This window comes from Scylla paramamosain, chromosome 31 (assembly GCF_035594125.1).
Source record: "Scylla paramamosain isolate STU-SP2022 chromosome 31, ASM3559412v1, whole genome shotgun sequence".
Lineage (NCBI taxonomy): Eukaryota > Metazoa > Arthropoda > Malacostraca > Decapoda > Portunidae > Scylla > Scylla paramamosain.
The window spans coordinates 14,426,500-14,443,999 of record NC_087181.1 but is presented as its reverse complement, the minus strand read 5'-3'; the positions used below and the strand labels follow the sequence as shown (position 1 = coordinate 14,443,999).

Below are 17,500 nucleotides of genomic sequence, written 5' to 3'. Positions count from 1 at the left end.
ACGAGAGGCGAGGCGCGGGCGTGCCATTTCCTAGGCTACGCCCACTACTGCCTCGGGAATTTCAAGGTCAGTCCGTCCTCCGGCCCAAGCCTTCCCGCTAGACCTTCCCCAACCTGAGTAACCTTACCTAAATTGCCTTGCCATTTCCGTATGCGTATGAGTGTTATCTTCCCCCCTCCGCGAGCCGCCGCTTGTCTCACCTGTCCATCTCACCCACAGGAGGCCATCCGCTACTACGACCAGGACCTGGCGCTGGCCAAGGACCTGCAGGACCGGAAGTCGATGGGACGTGCCTACTGTAACCTGGGGCTGGCACACCTGGCACTCGGCAATTCAGAGACGGCACTCGAGTGTCAGAAGTACTTCCTGGGTGAGTGTGTGCCGCATTCCTGAGAGAGAGAGAGAGAGAGAGAGAGAGAGAGAGAGAGAGAGAGAGAGAGAGAGAGAGAGGAGAGAGAGAGAGAGAGAGAGAGAGAAAATAAAAAATTCTTGGTATGATCTCAGTACTGATAGTCCTTGGGCCAGCCTCACCATTGTCCACTATGACCCCTTCTGTCTGCCCATACTCTCTCTCTCTCTCTCTCTCTCTCATACACACATTCCTAGCCCCAAGAACCCCTTCAAGATAATCCAAATCCCTCACTCCTTTTCTCCATTTCCTCTCTCTCTCTCTCTCTCTCTCTCTCTCTCTCTCTCTCTCTCTCTCTCTCTCTCTCTCTCTCTCTCTCTCCCCCAACGCACCACCGCACTGCCGCCTCCTCTCCTGTGTGCCTCCCTCTGTCCCTCCCGCACATCATCCTCACATCCCCGAAGGTCATATCGTACGGACGAGGCAGGAGGTGACCCCATAAATATTGGGAAGCGCCGGTGACTGCTCCATCTGTCACCAGCAGGAGGAGGAACAATGGAGTGACTCCTGCCGGGGAATTCTTGGGTGACAGCGGCTGTTTTTACCTGGCGGAGGGGGGCGTGGGGAAGGGAAGGCAGGGGGGATGAGCAGGGAGTAGAAGGGGGAGGACTGGGATGTGGTAATGGAGGAGAAGGGTGAGAGGGGAATGGAGAAGAGAGGGAGGGAGAGAAGGAAGGGATGGTGAAGTATATGTACAAGAGAGATAAAACAGGGAGAGAGAGAGAGAGAGAGAGAGAGAGAGAGAGAGAGAGAGAGAGAGAGAGAGAGAGAGAGAGAGAGAGAGAGAGAGAGAGAGAGAGAGAGAGAGAGAGAGAGATAATATGGCGGATCTTGTGTAGGTTGTAGTTGTACGAGTTTATGAAGGGTATGTGTATAAATAGATAATAATAAAAGAAAAATAATAGAGTAAGAATAATGATGATAATAACAAACAAGAGAAAACAATCGCTGCATTTTTGTTTCCATAATTTTTCTCTTCCTTTTTTTTCTTTTAATTTACTGTGACTATGAAATAATGGAAAATAAATGTATAAATAAACGATAATATGACAACAATAAAAAGAAAAACAAGAATAAGAACAGCAACAAAAAAAAAATCCTTGCATCTTCACTTTCTTCATTACCTTCTTTTTTTTCTTTTTTTTCTTTAAGTATGACTCATTAAAAAAAAAGTCTAAAAATCTAAAAAAAAAAAAATAGGCCTCGAGGTTAGGGTTCCGTGCTTCCTGGGATGCTCTTCCCTAGCGTGGCGCAGACCAGGGGTGTGATAACAAGTGTGAACTACCCGTGTCGTGGGCCGTGGGTGGAGGCCTCGGCGGGGGGTCGCTAGAGGGGTTGGGGGGGCTTAGCGGGGGGCGTTAACCTGTGTGGTAGTACATAGTCTTGTCCCCCTCCCTCCCCTCTACCATCACCATCTCCTACCCCCTGACTTCCCTCCCTCCCTCCTTCCTTTCGCCTGATTCTTTCTGTTGTCTTTTTTTTCTGATTTTGTTTCTATTCTCTGAGATTTCTTTCTCTCTCTCTCTCTCTCTCTCTCTCTCTCTCTCTCTCTCTCTCTCTCTCTCTCTCTCTCTCTCTCTCTCTCTCTCTCTCTCTCTCTCTCTCGTACACTGTATTTAGCCTCCCTCTTACACCACAGGTAAATTTCCCTCAACTCTCACTATTCCGAACTCCGCCCTCCTACGTTAATATTTTCCACCTCCTGCCATCTCCTCCCTCCTCGGCACTGATATCTGCCCACAAACAACACACCCTTCTTTTATTTTCTTCATCTTCCTTTACTTTCTCTCCACCTGACGCGCCTCCCCCCTACAGCACTGGCACACATGATGAAGCACCTCCAAGGGAAGTTCCGAGCGCTGGGGAATATCGGGGACGTGTTGATGAAGATGAAGAATTACGACGAGGCTGTGAAGGTTTACCAGAAGCAGCTCGTGTTGGCCAAGCAGTCACGGGATAAGGTACTGGAGGCTTCGGCTTACGGCGCCCTTGGACTCGCCCACAGACTTCTGAAATGCTTCGACAAGGCCCTCGGTTACCACACGCAGGTAAGACTAGTGACAGGTGTAAGAGGTTCCTTAGGTTAATCGTGATTGTAAATGTGCATGCCTCTGTTTAAATTCCTGTTTTCTGATTTCGATAAGACTCAACTACCACACGCAGGTAAGACTATTGACAGGTGTAATGAGCTCCTGAGGTAAATAAGGGTTGTAATTGAAGTTCCTAGTGATTTCCTGACTACACGCAGGTAAGACAAGCGACAGGTGTAATAATGTCCTGAGGCAAATACGGGTTGTTAATGTGTACGTCTTTATTTTAAATTTCTAAAGTTTTTCTGACGCCGTGTTCCCCGCAGGAGCTGACCATCCGGCAGGAAATGGGCGACATCAAGGGGGAGTGCAAGGCTCACGGTCACCTGGGCGCCGTGCACATGTCCCTCGCCAACTACACGAACGCCATGAAGTGTTACGAGGAGCAGCTGGAGCGCGCCAAGGAGCTGAAGGTGAGGAGTGACTTTTCTTATCGCGGTGATGCAAGTACAACACCTCTTCTGTCTCCGCCTTGCATCACCATTCTCCTCAGCACCACCCCTCTCCTCTCCTCATCCTTCACCATCACCCCCTCCCTGCCTCCCACTGTCTACCTTTCCCTTATCCTTTATCATCACTCTCAACCTTCTTCTCATTCCTCACTGTTACTCACACCTTCGTCTTGTTCTCATCCCTCACCATCACTTCTCAGAGCCACCTCTCCTTTCATCCTTCATCGTCACCCCCTCCCTCCCTCACGCTCACCAAATGTTATTCAGGACGCGGCGCTGGAGGCTCAGGCGTTCGGCAATCTGGGCATCGCGCGCCTCAACATGGGCCACTTCGAGGATGCCATTGGCTACCTGGAGCAGCAGCTGGCAACCCTCGAGCAGCTGTCCACCACCACCGCCGTCATCGACAAGGGCCGCGCCTTTGGGAATCTAGGTGACTGCTATGACGCCTTGGGAGACTCCGAGGAGGCCATCAAGTGTCACGAACAAGTAAGTTTATTATTTTTTGTGGAATCTTGTGTTCAGTCATGAGCGCTGCAAAACTCTGCTGTACATGAAATTCCGTCCATAATTCCAGGTGTACTCAAATGCTGATTGAATAGTGTTTGTAAAAAGTACACAATTTAAGCTTTAACTCTTACTATTCAAATTTGTGATATCTCCAACACTGGTGCTTAATAATGAATGTAATTCATCTGTTTTCCTCCCGCAGTATCTGGCCATTGCGCTCAAGACAAAGAGCCCTCGGGACCAGGAGCGCGCCTATCGAGGCCTGGGCAGCTCTCACCGCTGCATCGGGAACTTGCAGCAGGCGCTGGTGTGCTACGAGAAGCGGCTCGTCGTCTCTCACGAACTCAACATTCCGGCGGCCAAGGGGTCGGCCTATGGGGAGCTGGGCCACATCCACTCCCTCCTCGGTAACTTCGAGCAGGCCATCTCTTGCATGGAGCACCAGCACCAGATAGCGCGGTGAGTGTATGTGCCCCTTGGCACTGCAATACACCGTTAGTCTGAGGGAGGGAAGCATTAGGTGGATTGGATATGACCATTGGAAGCAGCAACGAATCGATTTCCGAACTGAATGAGGGTTTTGTGCCGCAGGGAGCTGGGAGACAAGCTGTGCGAGGCGGAGGCGGCGTGCGGTTTGGGCACGGTGTACCAGCAGATGTGTGAGTACGCCACCGCCCTCCGCTACCACGAGCTGGACCTGCGCATCGCCGAGGAGCTGACCAACCCGGCCGAGCAGGGGCGGGCGCATGGCAACATCAGTCTGGCATACGAGTCTTTGGGGAATTTCGAGCAGGCGGTGACCCACGGCGAGCAGCATCTCAGCATTGCCGCCCAAATGAACGACAAGGTATGGATGACTCCACTCATCACACCTGTCAGTATTGCCTAATTCCTCGATAATTCCTGACTGCATGAAAACGCCACAATAACTTCTTGGTATATGGAAGGTGTGTAGAGATCCCGTTAGGTAAGTAGAGGGAACCATCTTCCTGCCACGGCCTTATATCAAGTCCTTACAATTCGCTTGTCGCTCAGGTGGCGAAGACCCTGGCATACGCCTCGCTGGGCCGCGTCCACCACGCCCTCGGCAACACCACGCAGGCGGTGGCGTACCTGCAACAAGGACTCCAGATCGCCGAGCAGCTGGGTCGCCGCGAGGACGAAGCCAAGATCCGTCACCGCCTGGGAATGGCACTGTGGGGCCACGGGGACCTGGAGGCCGCCCACACCCACTTAGACCGTGCTGCCCACCTGCTGGACACCATCAGGAGAGATGCGCGAGGCTCACAGGACTACCGCCTCTCCCTGTTCGATCTGCAGACAGCCTCCTACCAGGCGCTGCAGCGGGTGCTGGTGGGGTTAGGACGCAACGAGGAGGCGCTGCTTGTTGCCGAGCGAGGAAGGACCAGGGCCTTCGTAGACCTGCTGTTTGAACGTCAGGGCGCGTCCACTGCTTCCCGCGCATCGAGAATTGAAGACTCCACGCCCAGCACTGTGGATCAAATCGTTGACATCGTAAACAGACAGAAAGCGTCAGTGCTCTATTACAGCATCGCTGCAGGCTGCCTCTACAGCTGGCTCATCGTCCCCAACAAAGGTGAGAACAGAGGAACCATTTTCGCATGTAATAATTGTTACACCAGCTCGGGAGTCAACTTTAGTTTGGCGGGAAAACCTGGGATATGCAAAATAATGATAAATATAAGTACCATGAACCAAGGAGCCGATCATTATCACACTCCAAAGTTCCAAGTGGTGGCAGGTCTAACAGTTCATTTTACTCTCAGGTGTTGTCAAGTTCCACGAAGTGAGCGTGAGCGAGGTCGAGGCTGAGCGCGAAGGCGACTGCGGGGAGGACACCACGGGCACCACCTCGGGCTCGCTGCTGGAGCACTATATCCAGTCAGTGAGGGACGCCCTTGGAGTGGAGTGTGGCGCAAATGTTACTCGTGGTGGGATTGCCAGCGAGACCGAGAGCGAGGCCGGTGACATGTGGAATGCTCATCTGGAGGAGCTGGGCGACAAGCTGAACCACGAGGCGGACAGGACAGGCTTTCTCCGCATGGTCAACAGGAATCATCTCTTCAATTCGTCCAATTATTCCTTGTCGTCACTGTTCTCGCTGGGCTCAGTCAGCGGCTCCATCGCCTCAGGTCCCGCCTCACGACCAGGCTCCACACGCTCGCGCAAGGTGACCTGGCAGGGGCCCTCCTGTCTCCGCTCCCTCTACGAGCTGCTCATTGCGCCCATGGAGGACCATCTGCCCGAGGCGGGGGTGTCACGGGAACTGATGCTCGTGCTGGAGGGTGACCTCTACCTCGTGCCCTTCCCTGTCCTCAAGGGCACCAACTGTAATGACTACCTATGTGAGCGGTACTCCCTGCTGGTGGTGCCCTCCATCAGTGCCCTTAAGGTGAGCCAGCGCTCCAAGAACGCCAAGCCCAATGGCGAGCAGACCACGGCACTGGTGATTGGCAACCCCAAGCTGCCGAGCACCGTGACGGAGCAGTGGGGCTGGGGAGACATTCCCTACGCCGAACAGGAGGCATCCATTGTGGCCGAGATGCTGCAGACCAAGGCTCTGACAGGCTCCTGTGCCAACAAAGAGGCCATCCTTAGGCTGATCAGCCAGGTGGAGTGTATTCACCTGGCATCCCATGTGTCGTGGAAGCTGTCTGCTGTGATCCTCTCGCCAGGAGAGTTCGTCGAATCACGCGCTTCCAAGCGGCTGTCGCACTCCTCCCAGCCCGAGGCCATCCACGAGCACTTAGATGATGAAGGCTCGGAGATTGCCTCTACCATAGACCTTCCAGCACTTTCAGAATTCCTACTCACGGCAGCTGACATTCTCAACCTGAAGCTGCGGGCCAAGCTGGTGGTGGTGTCATCATGCCACACACGGGACCATCATGGACGAGCCAACAGTGATGGTGTGGTAGGACTGACGCGGGCACTGCTGGCAGCGGGAGCCCAGTGTGTCCTTGTGTCTCTCTGGCCTGTTCCAGACACTGCCGTCAAGATACTCTTCAGAACCTTCTACTCCTCGCTGCTGCAGGTAACTCACCTTACTACTGGCATGTGCAGTGCCTTCTCTGTTGATAATTGTGTTTCATGAAAACCTGGTTCAAAACAAATGCCACTATGAATTTCCAGAGTGTCTCACAATCACTGTTCCGTGTTACAGGGTGCACGAGTAAGCCGTGCACTATCTGAAGCTCAGCAGACTGTGCAGACCACCAAGCATTTCGCCCATCCTGCCAACTGGGCTGGCTTCCTTCTGGTTGGTGCTGATGTCAAGCTTTCAAACAAGGTAAGCTTTGCATGATGCCTTTCCATCTTGTGTAGTGATTCCCTATAGGCAGCCATTCAGCCAGATCAAAACACTACATTCTTAATCTAGTGTTTGGCAATAAATTAACCATCTTGTATCCAAAATCCCAAGCAGTAGCAATGCCAGTACTTTAGAACGTTTCTCACACTAATATTCGGTGTATCAAAGCTCACCTTTTTTATCTTACAGGTGGCACTGATGGGGCAAGCATTATGTGAGCTGCTGCGGACGCCAGATAAGTGTAGGGACGCCCTCAGAGTGACTCTTCACTTGGTGAGTTATATGCATCTCAATTTTCAATTAGACATAAAATTCGTGACATTGTCTTAAAAAATAAATAATTTCAATTTCAACATCACATTTCACGAAGGAACAGCAAATTTCATCAAAATTACGTGGTGTGTAGCTTGTGCGTCAAGAAGCGTGTCCTGGCGAGGCGTTTGGAGACTGGGTAACACTTTCATGTTCCCTCAGGTGGAGAAGTCCCTGCAGCGGATCCACCGAGGCCACCGCAACGCCATGTACACCACGCAAAAGTCAATCGAGAACAAGGTGGGCAACGTGTCTGGTTGGAAGGACCTGCTGATGAGCGTTGGCTTCAGGTTTGAGCCAGCGGCAAACGGCATCCCAAGCAGTGTGTTCTTCCCGCAAAGTGACCCTGGGGAGCGGCTCACCCAGTGCTCTGCCTCTCTCCAGGCCCTGCTTGGTGAGTCCTGAACGGGATCTTTTTTATTGTAAGAGTGGGATTGGTCAATGGCAAGAATTAGAAAGGAAAAGGCCCATTGAGGTGCCAGTCCCTAGAGATGGTGAATAATAATAATTTTTCTCAACTATGAAACGTCAACATTCTTTTTCATATTTCTGAATAATATCTTTTATTGCCATGCTTCTCTCACACATTGCCTCTTGCTCCTCCTACAGGACTCTCGCAGACGTCACTCCAGGCTGTCTCCAAGCTGCTGGACTCGCCTGAATACGCCGAGGACGTGATTTCGGTGATGCGCTGCGTGATCACCCAGTTCACCGTCAAAGACCTGGAGAGCGAGTCTATCGAGGTGCCCGTCCACGTGAAGCTGTGGCGAGTTAACGGCTGCCACGAGCTGCTGGCGTCTTTAGGTAAGTGACTCAGTGGCAGATGAGGAAGGGAAGTCAGGAATGGTGGAGAAGAAGAGATGGAGGTGAAAAGCGCGCACATATTGTTAATAAAGGGAAGGACAAGGGAAGATGAGGAGTAAGGAGAACAGTCTGATTTTTCGATACAGCAGGATATATCATAAAAGACTGAGAAACATGAGGTCATCCAATACAAAATAATTATACAAAGATGTGATGTGTTGTGCAGAGATGTAATGAGTTTCCTTACAGGATTTGATCTGATGGAGGTGGGGCGTGACGAGGTGACGCTGCGCACGGGCAAACAAGCTAACAAGCGTAATATCCAATTTGCACACCAAGCTCTCCTGGCGCTCTTTGGTAAGTTGACAGCCACTCTTTATTTTTACCCAGGCGACACCTTGTGCGTACTCTTCAGTAAGTGGTTTTATGTATTTCTTTGAAATATCAAATTCACTGTCATGTTACGATGTAGACATTATCAGTAACAATCTTATGTTCATTTTTAAGTCATATGTGGCACTGTTACAGACACCCAAGATGCACCCAAGAGCCTCAGTGTGGACTCAAGCAGCAGCCTCGAGTCCCTCGTCAGCTCTGATGACGAGGATGAGTCTGTGGCTGCTCCGCCACCTCCGCCGCCACCATCACAGCCCCTCCCTCCCCACCGCCCCGCACCACTACTGCTGGGCCGTGGAGCCTTCTCCAGCTACGTCAGGAACCGTGGGGAGCCTGATGGGGCGAGAGCCTCCACCAGCGAACAGAAGGGTAGGGAGAGCGACGCCGCCTTCACCCCCTCGCCTGTTGACCCCGTGGCCAAGTACTCTCAGGCTTTTCGCAACCCTCATGGGCCTCCCAGCGACACTGGCTCCCCGCAGCCCTCTCCCCGTCTCTCCCTCACGCTGGCACACCAAAACAAAATCCGCTCCATGTACACGTCAGCTTCCCCAGCGAGTGATGGCGGCGGGAAGCGGCCAGATAGCTCCAGCAGCACCAGCAGCATGACTGATTGGGAGAGTGGCCAGGCCACAGTGCGCCGCCAGCCGCTGGCCAAACCCGTTATCGCCCCAAAGGCCCCCGTGCCCACACACAGCAGGGTCAGTGATGTCAGCGCCGGATTCATGAGGCCCCAGTACGTCACCATCAACAAGAGCAATTCACAAGCTTCCTCTGGGTTTGAATCACAAAGCTCTGATTCTGACTTCGGACCACGGCGGACGGGCACCGTGCGCAGCGTGTACACCACTGTGGGCAGCGCCGCCACGCTGAGGCTCAGCAAGGGTGCCACCATGGACACCCTGGATCGCCTGAGCGTCCGCACTGAGGTGGGCCGTCCCAGCCTTGGCGGGGCACGCGGCCGACGTGACCGCAGCAATGAGCGGGAGCTGTCTGTAGAGGCAGCAGAAGGCCAACCGTCCACCTCCGCCGCCCCCGTGCCAGCCCCTACAGCCGAGCCCTCCGAGGCCCGCCCCTTGGTGCCCGTCAGGAAGATGCCTGAGGTGCAACTGGACTCCTCCATTGGCAAACTGCTGCGCCCAAGAACCAACCACGCCGCCACCATCCACGAGAACGACTCTCTGTACAACTACCGCTCCGGCGACGAGATGTCCATGAAGATGAGCCACATGGGCCACAAGAGCATCCAGGACCACATCATTGCCACGCAGATGTCTCGCCTCAACAGGGAGATGCCCATCAGCGACGTGTACCATGAAAGAAACCTCGGCCTTGGCCTTGCCCCGCCCCTCTCCAAGCTGCTCATGTCCGCCGCGCAGCCCATCGTGGCCGGGGACCACGCCGACGCCGAGAGCAAATCTGCCTCTGAGGACAGTTTTGGTAATTTCGACAAACTCTCCCTCGCTGATGACAACCAGTTGGCGCTGCCACCAAAGCCTGATTTCAAGCCAAAGCCACCACCCATCCCACCCAAAAGGTTTGGCCCCAAACCGTGGGTGTCTGCCCACCCACAAGTCCCCAACATGGGCGTCAGTTTAGAGAGCTCTGCAGGGCTGCCTCAGTCCAACGTCGTCTCTGAACTCAGTCGGCGAGACGAGGGCGATGGCCGCTCCATGACAGACTCCCACTATTCTGGCTACTCCCCCTCCAGGAACAACGGCGCCAGCAAGCCAGGTGACCTGAGCGGCCCTGTGCCCTCCTCCTCCCAGGCCAGGAGCTACTATGACCTCAAGGCCAGCGCGGGTGTGGGCGGCGCCGAGCGGGAGCAGGACACCCTTGGCACACTCCCTTCTGCAGGTATGGCAGGAATGTCCTCAAGGGGAGACGAGCCCTTGCACCACACCGTCGCGGAGCTCAACACTTACGCGGCCTTCAACCCCGCCTACGAGCACGACGAGCCCATGAGCGTCGGGTCGGTGGGTGCTCGCATCGGCTCCTCTGAGATTGCCGAGTACATGGAGCAGCTCCTGGGCACCACGGAGCCCTCGGAAAACGACCAGTCTGACGAGGCCTCCGAGGTGAAGACCAAGACCTGCAAGCGGCCGGGCAAGCACCCCTCAGCGTGGAGCAAGGCCAAGACCCACAAGCAGTTCTCGCACCACACACAGCAGTCCTCGTCCTGCTAGCGTTTACTGCCCCACGCCGGTAGTATCGTCCCGGCGTCGTCCCTCTGTACATAGTGTCTAAGAGGATGGAGGAGGAAATGGTCAGGAGGAGGAGTAATAACAGAAAAAGGAGGAGGAGCAGTAAGAGAATAAGTAGATGACAGAATAAGGAGGAGCAGGAGAAGGAAAATAAAACGGAGTATTAGAAGAAGGAGGAGTAGGAGCATTTGGAGCATTAAGAGGAGGAGAAGGAGATGGAGAAGAAGGAGAAGCAGGAGGAGAAAAAAAAGAAGTAGGAGGAGAAGAAGAAGGAGAAGGAGGAGGAGGAGAGCGCAATTTAGTGGGTGCGTCACGTAACGCCACCCTGTCCTGTCTTTGCCAAGTTTGAGTGCCAAGTGAGCGATGCCATATCAAGGGTTTGGGAGACAAGGACTCCTGGGGACATCCTTCGGTGCCAAAGCATTACCTATCTGTCCCTGCCATGCGTGTCTTCCCAAAGCAGTTCAAAGACAGTGATCGAACCCAGTGCAAAACAGAACCATTACCTGAAATTAATGGTGGAGAATTTTGTTTTGTTCTTTTTTTTCTTGATGTAAGGTGTAAGACAAAAGGAAAGAATGTGCAGTATAAAGTCTCTCTCTCTCTCTCTCTCTCTCTCTCTCTCTCTCTCTCTCTCTCTCTCTCTCTCTCTCTCTCTCTCTCTCTCTCTCTCTCTCTCTCTCTCTCTCTCTAACCAACTGTACTAAGTATTGGCAAGGAAATACTGCACAATCTTTACATAACCAATGCAAATCTTACTGCAGCTCAAACTCAAAGCAAATTTTGGTCATTCCGTCCAACTGCATTAAGATTCATACTCTAAAAAAATAATACCTGAAATGAACAAAAAGTGCCTTAAGTGTCAATCCTTCTTTGTTAAATCACATGTCAGGTAAATTAGTCACCTGGGAAATGTTACCTGTCATGGAGGTCATCGAGGAATAGGAGGAGGAGGAGGAGGAGGAGGAGGAGGAGGAGGAGGAGGAAGTGTGTGAAGTGTGAAAGAATTAATAGAGAACATGACTCAAGGTTGTGAGGGAAAAATTCAATACCCAGTGACAGATTAGAGGTGTGTGTGTGTGTGTGTGTGTGTGTGTGTGTGTGTGTGTGTCTGTGTGTGTGTGTGTGTGTGTGTGTGTGTGTGTGTGTGTGTGTGTGTGTGTGTGTGTGTGTGTGTGTGTGCGTGTGTGTATGTGTGTGTGTGTGTGTGTGTGTGTGTGTGTGTGTGTGTGCGTCTGTGTGTGTGTGTGTGTGTGTGTGTGTGTGTGTGTGTGTGTGTGTGTGTGTGTGTGTGTGTGTGCGCGCGTCTGTGTGTGTGTGTGTGTGTGTGTGTGTGTGTGTGTGTTTGTGTGTGTGTGTGTGTGTGTTTGTGTAGGAAGATGGTCTAGTGCTGTGCCACAAAAAACACAGGTGGTGTGTTTTTTTCTGTATATTGTGATATATATTATATGATTACTGTAATATATCTTCGTGTATCATATATAGAATTTTTCAGGACAGAGTTTCAATTCCCTTAACCACACAAACCATTTCATCATGATTGCTCTCGTCAATGGAAGTTCTAATACAACAATACCTTCAACTTAGACAAAAAAAAAAAAAACACAAAGAAAGAGAGAGATGGAAGAAAAATCGATAGAATAGTATGTCAATTTAGTGTAATCTAGGCTGTAGAAGTACTTAGGAGATTAGTAAAAGAAAAAAGAGCTTAAAAACTGCTAACTAAAACACCGCAGTACATTCCAGTGAAGCCTGTTAAGAGTGGTGGAGTAAGACGCTGAGACATTTGCGATTGCTGAGCCTCACCTTTAATCCCAGGTAGGGTAAGGAGACAATTAGAGGCTGTCTTTCACGCCATAGCTCCTGTTCATCTCGCTTATAATACATAGGCAAAGGATCTGTGACCTGACAACCTACTCCCTGCTATCTACTCCTCGCTAATTATAAGACTGTAAGTAAATCTCTAAGCTCTACACAGGAGTGGGTGTCTGTGTCCGTGCTAGAAATAAAAGATAAATTAAGCACTAAAAACGTTAAGCCTACATACTCATACATGTAGTAAAATTAAAATTCAATGTCTTTCGACAACATTCATTATAACGAATGTAGAAACTTTACGTCAAGCTTACACACACACACACACACACACACACACACACACACACACACACTTACACACGGAATCAATTTACACGAGTCTCCCAATGTGCCACCGAGAGAACCTTCTGCTGAGTTATAGAAAACCAGATTTTATGATACACTTCTGAAATTTCTAGCTGTGGCTCACGCTTACATAAAATAAATCAATAAATGAATACACAAGTATATGAATAAATATACAAATAATTAATTAAATAAAATAAAGAATAATAATATGCCAAGAGATTATGTACATTTTTCATTGCACTATACGCAGTGAGATTATGTGCATTATTGTTAGAGGACTGTGTGAAGTTGTATGAGTAACGCTTACTGTGGAGATAAATTGGGCGTGATCAAGACAAATAATAAGAACATAAGAAATGAGGGAAGCTACAAGAAGCCACCAGATTCACACGTGGGAGTCCCTGTATGAGATATACCTATCTATTTCCACCTATCATCCCCAGGAAATTTCATACACCAAAATACACCAAAATCTACAAGAAAAAAAGAATAAATAAATAAGAAATAAAACATAAAACAACATAAAAAATAAGAGACTGACAAACAAATATTTAGAGGACATACGAAATTAAATACGAACACTACTACTACTACTACTACTACTACTACTACTTGCACAAAAACAAACATAACACCTATCTTTCCCGCCCTCTTTCCTCTCGTTCCTAATGTACCAGCCGAGGGAAGAGGAGGAAGAGGAGGAGGCGGCAGAGGATCTTATTACAGAAGAACACTACCACCATAAGGGCGAGAGTCTCCTTCAGTAAAAGCGCCTTATGATCTTCTTGTGGAGACGCCTTAGATCACTGAAGTAACCAACAAGTACATCCAAGAAAAGACATTAAGATAAAACAAGGAAGAAGAAGAAAAAAAAAAAAAAGGAGGAGGAGGTGTAGTTTAAAAGAAGAAGAAGAAGACGAAGACGAAGACGAAGACGAAGACGAAGACGAAGAAAAATAATAATAAAAAATAGAAGAGGAAGAAGAAGAAATAGACGAAAATAATAAAAATAAAAGAAGAAGAAGAAGAAAAGAGAAGAGAAGAGAAGAGAAGAGAAGGGAAGAAGAAGAAGAAGAAGAAGAAGAAGAAGAAGAAGAAAAAAGGAGGAGGAGGTGTAGTTTAGAAGAAGAAGAAGACGAAGACGAAGACGAAGACGAAGAAGAAGAAGAAGAAGAAGAAGAAGAAGAAGAAGAAGAAGAAGAAAAAGGAGGAGGAGGTGTAGTTTAGAAGAAGACGAAGACGAAGACGAAGACGAAGACGAAGAAGAAGAAGAAGAAGAAGAAGAAGAAAAGAAGAAGAAGAAGAAGAAGAAGAAGAACAACAACAACAACAACATGCAACAAACACACCTGTATTTACATTTGCACACACACACACACACACACACACACACACACACACACACACACACACACACACACACACACACACACACACACACACACACACACACAAACACACACACACACTTGTACCCACACACCAATGAGCACATCCATTCAATCAAGGCTACACTTCGCCAGTCAATTACATCTGTACGACTTAAGCTTGGAGGAGGAAAAGGATTAGCAGAGGCGCGACTTAGCCTCAGAGAGAGAGAGGATAAGAGACAAAGGCACTGGTGACAACACTGAAGGTCGTGGCGGAGGAGGACAGGAGCGGTGGTGTGTTAATTAAATGAAAACTCACCTGTATTTTCTGCATGTCTAATTATCATATCTCAGGAAGAAAGCAAGGAAGAAAGAAAGACTGCTCGTATCTTGGAAGAGAGGTGGAAGTGGAGGTGTGGGGGAGGGAAGAGAAGGTGTTGGGGGGGGTGATGGGGGAGTTGTTCCACGTCTACAAGAGAGAGAAAAAGGAAGGATGAAAGAAAAAGGATGGATGATTCATATCTTGGAAGAGGGAAAAAAATAAAGGTTTTGCGTCTACAGTGAAAATAATATTGTGGAATGCAAAAAAGGCGGAGGAGGAGGAGGAGGAGAACGAGAAGAAGGAGAAAGAGAAGGAGAAGGAGGAGGAAGAAGAGGAGGAGGAAGTGTAGTTCAGAAAGACAAAGAGAGAAGAAGAAGAAGGAGGAGAAGGAGAAGAAGATGAAGATGAAGATGAAGAAGAAGAAGAAGAAGAAGAAGAAGAAGAAGAAGAAGAAGAAGAAGAAGAAAGAGGAGGTGTAGTTTAGAAAATAAAGAAAAGAAGAAGAAGAAGAAGAAGAAGAAGAAGAAGAAGAAGAAGAAGAAGAAGAAGAAGAAAAAGAAGAAGAAGGAAAGAAAGAGCTCAGCCTTCACAACATAATCTCCCAGGCAGGACGTTCCCAGGATAAACACACTCATTAAATCGCCGCTGGTTACCGCTGTGTACTTACTTGAGCCGCTGCCGACCCGCCGTGCCGCGACTTGCCTAGATTGGCTTCATTTTCTGTAAGGAGACGCAAACTATTAAAAAAAAAAAAAAAAAAAATTCATATCCTCGGTTTAAAGTACATACACAAGCCGGCCTCAGCAAAGGTACCTGTATCTCCCACTCCCTCCCACTCTCTCTCTCTCTCTCCCACTCCGCTGCTTAAATTCTTCATGTAATGCTTCGCTAATGAGGAATGAAAGACGGCTGGAATATGCAAATTACAGCCTCCATTCTGCCTGGAATCTTCATTGATTGCGACATGGCCAAAAAGTTTCCCTCAGCATAATTTGTAAGAGGGGAAAAAAAATATCATGTGGATGAGACGAGACTACAGCACATGACAAATTACTTTTTATTATTTCTGAAGTGAATTTCTCAGCACCTGTCTCCTGTAGCGGCAGGTGAGGGGAAGGCGCGGCCTGCCTCGCCCGTGTCCGTGTTGCATGTTCCTTAATGTGACACGCACGTCGCTAGGGGAGGCAGGACGCGAGGGGGAGACAGGCAGGCAGGCAGGCAACTCTCTGACCTCACAACCCCGGACTAAGTGACCAAATGAAATACCTCGCGTCGCCTCCTCACTCCTCCCGTGTACTTTGGAGTGAAGAAAATGTCGAGCAACGCACAAGAACACTCTATCTTAACTTGCCTTTTTATAAACTGCCTCGTGTTTTTCGTGGACCTCAGAATGTACTGATCTCTTGTAGTCATTATGTATCACTTTGCTTCCTTTAAACTACCTCGCTGTTTTCCAGGGTTCTCAAGATATACTGAGCTTTTGTGGTCGTTTGCTAACATATGATTTTTTTTTTGTCTTTTTCTTCTGGTTGGGTAATTTTGACTTAGTTTTTTAATGGTATTCCAGGTTCCTTTGCTTCCTATACAATACCTCGCTTTTTCGTGGATTCTTTTGTGTCCATCTACTAACATATGCTTTTGGGTACTTCTTTTACTTCAGGCTGAGTCCTTAGTCTTAATGGTATTTATCAGTTTTATTATAGTGTTATGCAGCGCCTTATGACCCTCTTGTTGCGGCATAAAATCAACCGTATCTAAAAGGCATAGACTAATGACAATAACAAATGTATTCTTTCTACGTCTTCTATCAATTCTTTGCGACACATAAAATCGATCATATTTATAAGACTGATGACAGCAGCTAACAAATATATTACTTCTACATTTCATACCAATTCTTTACCACATAAACAATTCCCAAACACCAAACTTCATTGTGAACCACTCAAACACACCGACTCGCGAAAGACTAATGACCGTAACTACAGACAAAATAAGTTACCCTTCAAAGTTTCCTATCAATTCTTTACATCAACAACTCACAAACATCAAAGTGGAGAGGAAACTTTTAGAATTGCCATTATCTTTCCCCTCCATAATTACTCGTGACCCGCCCACCTGCCGCCCTCCTGAAGGTCTCCTGAAGGTCCCTGCGCGTAATCAAATTCATAGAGCCGAAGCAGCACGAGAATAACTTCTTAAGCAACACAGAACTGCTCACAAGTGATTAATTAATTTTGTTACCAAGTTTCTCAGCTATATAGAGGAGGAGGAGGATAAGAACGAGAACGACAAGAAGCGCAAGAACGACGAGAAAGGTAGAAGAAGATGACGAGGACGACGGCGATAAAGAAAAAGAGAGAGAGAGAACGACGACAGACACAAGAATAAGACGAAAAAGTAAAAGAAGAACAAGAACAAGAACAAGAAGAACAGGAACAACAACAAAAACCAGAACAACAACAAGAACAACCAAAACCAGAACGAGAAGAACCAAAACCAGGAGAACAAGAACAAGAACAAGAACAAGCGGGACACACATGCACCCAGCAGCGTGGCGCACCGCGAGGGGGCAAGGCAAGGGGAGGCGGCGGGCCACTATATACCTCCCCGGCCACCCTTTGAGAGAACAAGTAATTAACTCCCATTAAGCCAGCGTGGATGTCCCGGGATCACATGCGTTTCTGGCCAGGTAGCTTCACCTCCCATTGTTCTACCTGGCTATAGTAGAGGTGAGAGGCGAGACAGGTAAGACGAGAGAGGGAGAGGGAGAAAGGGAGAGATAAGGCAGAGAGAGAGAGTAAGGAGGAGAGAACTGGACTAAGAACTAATAAATCGAGGTAGGTAACAGACGGACAGTAGCAAGATTTCCATAAAACAGAGACTCATTCACCGCTCACGGCCACCTGAGATAGTTAATGACATGCCGTACTGCGACACGCCGAGACAGGCCATTAGACAGACGGACACGCGGACTGACACTTTAATTAACACCTGGGAAGATAAACACGCGGGGCAGCGGCGCCTGGAGGGAGAGCAAAGTTGTGCTGCTCCCTATTGTGACTCGGATGTGGCTGCGATTGTTGGGCAGGGGAAGCATTGTGTACTGGAGAGAGAGAGAGAGAGAGAGAGAGAGA

At 49.2% G+C, this 17,500-nt stretch overlaps 1 protein-coding gene and 1 long non-coding RNA gene across 2 annotated transcripts in view; one reads left to right on the top strand and one right to left on the bottom strand.

The window, feature by feature from the left end:
- The window catches only part of LOC135088684 (tetratricopeptide repeat protein 28-like), a 59,593-nt gene extending 48,406 nt beyond the window's left edge, over positions 1 to 11,187 (top strand). Inside the window, 15 exon segments of the mRNA XM_063983620.1 lie at positions 1 to 66; positions 220 to 370; positions 2,225 to 2,457; positions 2,766 to 2,912; positions 3,219 to 3,440; positions 3,664 to 3,920; positions 4,053 to 4,308; positions 4,497 to 5,058; positions 5,249 to 6,516; positions 6,646 to 6,771; positions 6,982 to 7,065; positions 7,267 to 7,498; positions 7,714 to 7,908; positions 8,158 to 8,265; positions 8,437 to 11,187. The exon segment at positions 1 to 66 is cut by the window's left edge and continues 786 nt beyond it. Coding sequence (XP_063839690.1) covers positions 1 to 66; positions 220 to 370; positions 2,225 to 2,457; positions 2,766 to 2,912; positions 3,219 to 3,440; positions 3,664 to 3,920; positions 4,053 to 4,308; positions 4,497 to 5,058; positions 5,249 to 6,516; positions 6,646 to 6,771; positions 6,982 to 7,065; positions 7,267 to 7,498; positions 7,714 to 7,908; positions 8,158 to 8,265; positions 8,437 to 10,487 — 5,958 coding nt within the window. The 3' untranslated portion in view covers positions 10,488 to 11,187.
- Positions 1 to 17,500, bottom strand: part of LOC135088690 (uncharacterized) — a 166,952-nt gene that overhangs the window by 22,247 nt on the left and 127,205 nt on the right. Inside the window, exon 4 of the long non-coding RNA XR_010261079.1 lies at positions 15,031 to 15,083. This is a non-coding gene — a long non-coding RNA (uncharacterized LOC135088690). The remainder of the gene's footprint in view (positions 1 to 15,030; positions 15,084 to 17,500) is intronic.